Genomic DNA, 8,326 nt, shown 5'->3' on the forward strand with positions numbered 1-8,326 from the left:
TCCTGGAATTCACTTTGTAGACCAGGCTGGCCTTGAACTCAGAAATCCGCCTGCCTCTGCCTCCCAAGTGCTGGGATTAAAGGCATGCGCCAACATGCCCAGCCTTTTTTTTTTTTTAAGACAGGGTTTCTGTGTGTAGCCTTGGCTGTCTTAGAACACACTCTGTAGACCAGGCTATCAGGCTGGTCTCCAGTAAAGGAGATAAACTTGCCTCTGCATCCTAAGTATTGGAGTTAAAGGGGTTTGACACCATGCTCAGCTCAATAGTTTATTTTTAATTCTGTGTATGGATAAGTTCATGTGAGTGTAGCTTCTCAAAGAGGCCAGAAGAGGGCATTGGATCCCTGGGCATGAGGGGGATCCAGCTGGCACAGTACAGCTGGCTGTGAGCCCCTGATATGGGTGCTGGAAACTGAGCTATTTTGTCTAGAAATGATCCTTGAGCATCAGTTCAGCCCCATACAGGTTTGTTTGTTTGTTTTTGTGAAACTACTTCATCTTGTAATTACAGTATTCTCTTTCCTTTTTGTGTTTGCATGTATGTGTATATATGTTGTGTGTTTAAGAATAGGCACATGTGCCGGGTGTGGTGGCGCACCCCTTTAATCCCAGCATTCAGGAGGCAGAGGCAGGCAGATCTCTTTGTTAGAGGCCAGCCTGGTCTACAGAGTGAGTTCTAGGACAGCCAGGGCTACACAGAGAAACCCTGTCTGGAAAAACCAAAAAAAAAAAAAAAAAAAAAAGAATAGGCACATGTGTGCGTGTCAAGCTCAGGTGTCAGTCCTTGTCTTTTATCTTGAGAAAGGGGCTCTTGTTTAAAGCTGTATACTGCAGTCCAACCAGCTGGCACACTTTAGGGATGTTGTTATGTTCATATCCTATGTTGATGAAGGAGCACTGAGGTCCACTTCATGTGAGCTCTGGAGTTCACTCTGAGCTCAGATTCTGAGATGTGGATGGAAGCACTTTAACCAGTTGACCCCCCACCCCTCCTGTCGGTCGGTTTGTCTGTGTGTCATTGAGTCAGAAGTTAACTCATTTAGCTGTCTTCCTATATCACTTTTTTTTTTTTTTAGAATTATTTATTATCTTATGTATATGAGTACACTGTAGCTGACTTCAGACACACTAGAGGAAGGCATGGGATCCCATTATAGATGGTTGTGAGCCACCATGTGGTTGCTGGGAGTTGAACTTGACCTCTGGAAGAACAGCCAGTGCTCTTAACCACTGAGCCATCTCTACAGTGCCCCTATATCACTTTCTTACCTTATATTTTAAAACATGGTCTCTGAGTGAACCTGGAGCTCACTGTTTTGGCTAAGCTGTCCGGCTATCTACCTCTAAGATCCATCTGTCTCTGCTCCCATTACCCTCAAGTGCATGGGTTCTGGATACCCAGACTCCGGTGTTCATTCTTACACGCCTTCCATTGAACCATCTCCCCATCCTCTACTCTGGTTTTCTCCATGGGTGCGGGGATATCAGAACCCAGAGTTTGTGCTTGAGTGCTAGACTCTTTACCAACTGAGCCTTCTCCTCAGCCTCCCTCACTCCCTTTTTTTGAGGTAGTCTTTTATTTTATTTTGTGTGTAGAGGTATTTTGTTGCCTGCATGCATGTCTGAGTACCAAATGTGTACAGTGTCCACAAAGGTCATAAGGTGTCAGACCCTTAGAACAGGATGGTTGTGAGCCACCATGTAGGTACTGGAAATGAGACTTGGGCACTGTGGAAAAGCAGCAAGTATTGCTAACCTTTGAGCCATATCTCTAGCCCCAAGACACTGTTGATGTTCAGGCTGGCCTGGCGCTCAGTGCAGTCTCCTGTCCTTTGAGTGTTGGGATTACAGGCACTGGGCACCATGCCTGGCTTGTAATGCTCTGATTTAGCTTTACCATGCTTTTTCTTTTTTTTTTTTTAAATTCTTAAACATAAGCTTGAGCTGGGCGTGGTGGTACACACCTTTAATCATAGCATCAGAAGGCAGAGGCAGACAAATCTCTGTGAATTAATAAATAAATAGAAATAAATAAATAGAATTAAATCTTGAGCTTGCAATAGATAGTTCATTAGGTAAGGGCTTTTGCTGCCAAACCTGATGACCTGATTTCTGTCCCCAGGACCTATATGCAGAAGGAGCTGACTGTTCATGCTAGTTGTCCTTTGAGCTGCATACATGTGCTGTGACACATGTCCCCCAACCCCAATAAATAAAAAAGTTTATTTTAAAAAATCTCTGGAGTGGCTAGTGAGATGGCTCAGTGGTTAAGAGTATGAACTGCTTCTTGAAAGGACCTAAGTTCAGTTCCCAGAATCCCCAGAGGACAGCTCAGAATTGCCTGTACCGTTAGCCCATGGGCATCTGATACTTCTGGCCTCCCTGCACACTCATGTGCGGTGCGCATATTCATACATAGACACCCACAAAATCAAAAATAATTTAAAAAGTTAAATGGTTCAGAAGGTTAAGCTTTATTTTTTCCTTTCTAAGAGAATTTTTTTGTTGTTGTTTTGAATTTCTAATTCTATTTCTGTCAGGAAAAGGTGTCATCACAGAATTAATTATAACAGTAATTAATTAGTAAGCTTATCCATAATTATCCTATTACAGAGTGTAAGTATTGTCAATTCTTGTTATGGGGGGAGCAAAAGTTGAATTTTTTTTTTTTTTTTTTTTTGAGGAAATCAGTCAAAGTTCAGATGCATGGTTTGCCATGAAACCAGGGTGTTGGTCAGTCAGCATTATACAGTCATAAGAGTGATATAGGGCTCAAATACTATTTAAACTTATTTTCAGGGGACGATGGCTATGAGCAGATCTCTAGTGATGAAGATGGAATTGCTGACTTGGAACGTGAAACATTCAAGTATCCAAACTTTGATGTTGAATATACTCCAGAAGACCTGGCGTCTGTCCCACCTATGACGTATGACCCGTATGACCGGGAGCTGGCGCCACTCTTGTACTTCAGCTGTCCATACAAAACTACTTTTGAAATTGAAATCAGTAGAATGAAGGATCAGGGTCCAGATAAAGAAAATTCAGGGGCAATAGAAGCTTCGGTGAAATTAACTGAACTGCTAGATCTGTATCACGAAGACAGGGGTGCAAAGTGGGTGACGGCTCTAGAAGAAATTCCAAGTCTAATTATAAAAGGATTAAGCTATTTGCAATTGAAAAACACAAAACAAGACTCACTTGGCCAGTTGGTAGACTGGACAATGCAAGCTTTAAATTTACAAGTAGCCTTTCGACAGCCCATAGCCTTAAATGTCCGACAGCTCAAAGCTGGGACCAAGCTAGTGACCTCATTAGCAGAATGTGGGGCTCCAGGAGTCACAGAATTGCTACAAGCAGGAGTGATCAATGTATTGTTTGATCTCCTATTTGCTGATCATGTCTCATCTTCCCTTAAGTTAAATGCTTTTAAAGCTTTGGACAGTGTCATTAGCATGACAGAAGGAATGGAGGCTTTTTTAAGAAGCACCCAAAATGAGAAAAGTGGCTATCAAAAACTTCTGGAACTCATACTTCTGGATCAGACTGTGAGGGTTGTCACTGCTGGCTCAGCTATTCTTCAAAAATGCCATTTCTATGAAATCTTGTCAGAGATTAAAAGACTTGGTGACCATATAGCAGAGAAGACTTCATCTGTTCCTAACCACAGTGAGCCTGATCATGACACAGATGCTGTGCTGGAGAGAGCAAATCCAGATTATGAGAATGAAGTAGAAGCTTCTATGGACATGGATCTCTTGGAATCCTCAAATATAAGTGAAGGTGAAATAGAGAGGCTTACTAATCTCTTAGAGGAGGTTTTTCATTTAATGGAAACTGCACCTCATACAATGATCCAGCCTCCTGTTAAGTCTTTTCCAACAATAGCGCGGATTACTGGGCCTCCAGAGAGGGATGACCCATACCCTGCTCTCTTTAGGTAAGATACACTTGCTTTGACCACAAATCATTGCAGGGGATTTCATGTTGTGACTTTGATTTTCTCTGTTCATATGCAGTACATAATTATGTAAGGATAGTTGATATTTCAAAATAGGTATTCAGCAGCAAACTTAGAGATACATTACTGTTTGAGTGAGCCTGCATGTGTTGGCATATAAAGCAGAGTTAGGAATATAGGTGCTAGTGAACAATAACAATGCTTGTTTAAGTTGTCTGTAAGTAAAACAAAGGTAAAGCAGCCGACCTCCTGGGAGATGGGAGAAAAGGCTGGCACGGGAAGGAGAGGCTCTCTGTAAAACCTTGGTTCCTGACCACTCCTGTCCGTCATAAGTTATGATACAATTCTGTTGCCCTGACAGTGTGTCTTTGGTGTCATCACTTGCTTCTGTCATCAGTCTTGGTTACGTGATAGTAGGATTTTGTCATTGTTAGTATTCAGCGAAGAAGTAGGATCAGGAAGCATGCGAGGTTGACATGCTTTTTTTTTTTTTTTTAGCCTGTAATAGTAGGTGATGAAGTATGGATGAGCAGGGGTGGAGGATGTGACAGCAGTGTGGGCTGCTCTTCCAGCCCACCTGAGGGTGCAGGGCCTGGGGATACAGCTCAGTTGGTAGGTGTTTGTCTAGCTCACAGAAGCCCTGGATTCTATGCTTAGCATGTAATTCCAGCACTCAGGAGGAGGAGGAGGAGGAGGAGGAGGAGGCAGGAACATCACAAGTATTATGTCATCCTTGGCTGTATAGTGCGTTTGAGACCAGCATGGGCTATGTGAGAACCTTTTAAAATATAAAATGAGGAAGTAAGGTAACATCTAGACAGACATGTTGTGGACAAAATGGAACCTTTTATTTCATTTTTCTGGAATGGGAAAGCACATTTATAGACTGGAAGAATGGCAGATTTTAAAACTAATAAGGAGGGAGAAGTGGAGGAAGAGCTCAATTGCTGGAGCAGGGTTTGCTAGGAGAAGAGGCTTTGAGAAGTGTGCCAAGTATGGCAGGCAGTGTGTGCCTTTAAGCTCAACACTTGGGAGGCACAGGCAATTGATCTCTGGGACCTAAAGGGTAGCCTGGTCTACATAACAAGCTCTAGGTCAGCCAGGGCTAGTTTGTGAGGCCCAGTCTTAAAAAAATAGTTCAGTTTAAATATGGAGACTTTGATTTTGGCAGGAGAGTAGAAACCATGTGAGTACGCAAATGTCGTTACTTTTGTAATAATATACCAAAGGAATTGAGACACTTGTTATTGGTGATTTCATTTTTAATAAAGTAGGGATAAAGTCATGTCCTGATGGTGGCAGAAGGTACTTAGTGTAAGAAAGTACTACTTTCAGACAGTTGCTCATTAAATGCTATCGCACCCCACTCCATCTGCTGCTGAGGAGATAGATATAGCAGAGGAAATTAAGGGCTTGGATGCTATGCTAGGGACTTGGAGCTATATTATGGGAGTTAGAAAGATACTGACTGGGCTGGTGAGATGGCTCAGTGGGTAAGAGCACCCGACTGTTCTTCCGAAGGTCCAGAGTTCAAATCCCAGCAGCCACATGGTGGCTCACAACCATCCACAACGAGATCTGGCGCCCTCTTCTGGAGTGTCTGAAGACAGCTACAGTGTACTTATATATAATAAATAAATAAATAAATCTTTAAAAAAAAAAAAGGTAAAATCCATTTCTTGATTTCATAGATTTAAAAAAAAAAAAAAAAGAAAGATACTGACTATTTTGGAGTAGCAGATATACTTAAAGTAGTGTTCTAAAATTTTATGCTGCAAGGTTATTATGAAAGAAAAGTCACTGCAATTAGTAAATAAGCAAGTTTGAAGATTCTAGTTAGCTGTTTGTTAAATATTTGGCTTTTTATAGTGGTATGTACCAAGAAGGGAAGACAGGTACTGTGCTACTCTGGAGAGTCTATGAGGGGCAATCTCTAACATTGAGACTTGATAGAAGAGAGACTATGGGAAGAACTAAGAGCATTTAGAGCTTTCTAGTCACGGCACGAATTGGAACTGTGGTTTTATTGATAGGAATTTGTAAATTAGGAGTTAGAGAATCTTAGAAAAAGATGCATTGCATTTTGGAAGGATTACTTTGAAGTAATAGAAAGATTCTAACAATATATTTGAGGGTTCACAAAGTCAGCCCCAGTATTTTCTAGCAGGATTTATAGGACTCTGCATGCAGAGCAAGGGCCCAGAGGCATAAGGACCTTAGCCAGAGTCTGGTGAAACCTGGTCACCGTCTGCAGCGCCTCAGTGATTGGTGTGGAACTTGTTTGACTCCTCTGGGGACAAGTGCGAAGTGTTAACTGCTCTTTAGCAGTTAACTTAAACTTGACACTTTAGCTTCAAAAGAAAAAAAGATGTGTTTTGGTATAGATCTTTGCAAAGTGGAAAGTATGTGTTGAACTAGTTGGCACTCAGGAAACAAGTCACTATTGTAGCATTCCAGAATTCTCTATTTCCAGAAAGAAAACAGATATTTACATAAATTGTTTTGGTTGCATAAATAACTTGGACATGGTGAGCCATCCTTAACTTTTGGGAATTGAGGACTCTGAAATCTTGTTCACAGGTATTGGCCAAGAGCCCACCTTGTAAGTGTGTCTTTGTAGAGATAGCCATGTGGAACGTGCTGTGTTAACTACTCTGCAGAGTCTGTAAGGAAGTTAAGGACGTACTGAGGGTAATTGTGTCATCTTGAGTTACTGCTGAGTTCATAGAAAGCTGTTACTGAGGGTGTTTATCGTGAATACCATGATACTCAAGAATAATTTCATGGATATTATGATAAGAATATTCTAGAAGCCCCAGTTTGAGCAGTGAAATGATTAAATAACTCATTTTAGGGCCTGGAGTGATAGCTCATTACTTAATAGTACTTGTCCTCTTCTAGAGGGCCTGGGTTTGGTTTTCAGCACTCAATAGTGGCTTACAACCATCAGCTACTCCAGTTCCAGAGGGTCCAGTGCCCTCTTCTGGCCTATGTGGGCACTGTACACACACACATGCAAGCAAAATACTCATGATATAAGGTAAAAATTAATTTTAAACATTTAAAGTCAATTTTAGTTTTTGATAAATATAAATTCTGACCTTTCATCTACCTTTTAGTAATATTTTAACAATTTACAGAAAGCGTTTAGTGACTACACACATGAAAATGAGACTTTGAAATTTAAGAAAGTAAAATACTCTTTTAACCCAAAGTTAACAAATATGCATTAAGGTAAACTTTGTTAAAGTCCTTCCCATCTCAGAATTTTTGGGAAAAATTTTTTTTCTTGAAACTCTTTAGATATCATTTCTAAAAAACTGATTTTTTAGAAGAGCTTAGTGAGGCGTGGTGGCATATTATAACCCCAGCATTTGTGAAGTAGAGAAAGGAGAATTGCTCCGTTTGAGACTAACCTTGTCTATGCAGTATCAGGCCAGCCTGGGTTTACAGTGCCTTACCCTGTTGTTGTTGTTTTTAAAGATTTATTTATTTATCATATGTGAGTACACTGTAGCTATCTTCAGACACACCAGAAGAGGGTGCCAGATCTTGTTATGGATGGTTATGAGCCACCATGTGGTTGCTGGGATTTGAACTCAGGACCTTCAGAAGAGCAGTCAGTGCTCTTAACCGCTGACCAATCTCTCCAGCACTCCAGCCCCTTTACCCTGTTTTTAAAAAACAAAATAAGCCGGGTGATGGTGGTTCATGCCTTTAATCCCAGCACTCGGGAGGCAGAGGCAGGTGGATTTCTGAGTTCGAGGCCAGTCTGGTCTACAAAGTGAGTTCCAGATCAGCCAGGGCTACACAGAGAAACCCTGTCTCGAAAAACCAAAAACCAAAAAACAAAACAAACAAACAAAAAAACCCAAAATAATAGGAAAAGTTGTCTTTAGGTCTATTTTATAGTAGTGGGTACTTTTTAACTGCTCTCTTACTAAAATTATGTATACTAGGGGCAGGAGAACTGACACAGAGTGTAATAGCACATACCACCCCTGCAGTGAACCAGTTTGGTTCCCAGCACCCACATTTATCAAGTGGCTCACAGAGGCCAGTAACTCCATCTCACAGGGGATCTAATGGCTCTGGCTACTTCAGGTCACCTCATGTACTGACACCTACATGTATATACATGCACATAATTAATGAAAATAAATCTTTTAAAACTATTTTGTATACTAAGATATATAGTTCTAGGCCCGGTAGGTGGCTCAATAAATAAAGGCATTTGACACCAACCTGGCACCCTCAGTTTGATCCCCAGAACCCACACAATGGAAGGAGAGAGTTCTCTGATCTCTCTCTCTCTCTCTCCCTCCCTCCCTCCTCCCTCCCTCTCCCTATCTCCCTCCCCCCCCC

At 41.4% G+C, this 8,326-nt stretch overlaps 1 protein-coding gene across 1 annotated transcript in view; it reads left to right on the forward strand.

Annotated features, from left to right (window-relative positions):
* Virma (vir like m6A methyltransferase associated) overlaps positions 1–8,326 on the forward strand; it is a 65,148-nt gene that overhangs the window by 25,502 nt on the left and 31,320 nt on the right. Inside the window, exon 8 of the mRNA XM_021159733.2 lies at positions 2,800–3,940. Coding sequence (XP_021015392.1) covers positions 2,800–3,940 — 1,141 coding nt within the window. The remainder of the gene's footprint in view (positions 1–2,799; positions 3,941–8,326) is intronic.

This window comes from Mus caroli, chromosome 4 (genome assembly GCF_900094665.2).
Source record: "Mus caroli chromosome 4, CAROLI_EIJ_v1.1, whole genome shotgun sequence".
Classification (NCBI taxonomy): Eukaryota; Metazoa; Chordata; class Mammalia; order Rodentia; family Muridae; genus Mus; species Mus caroli.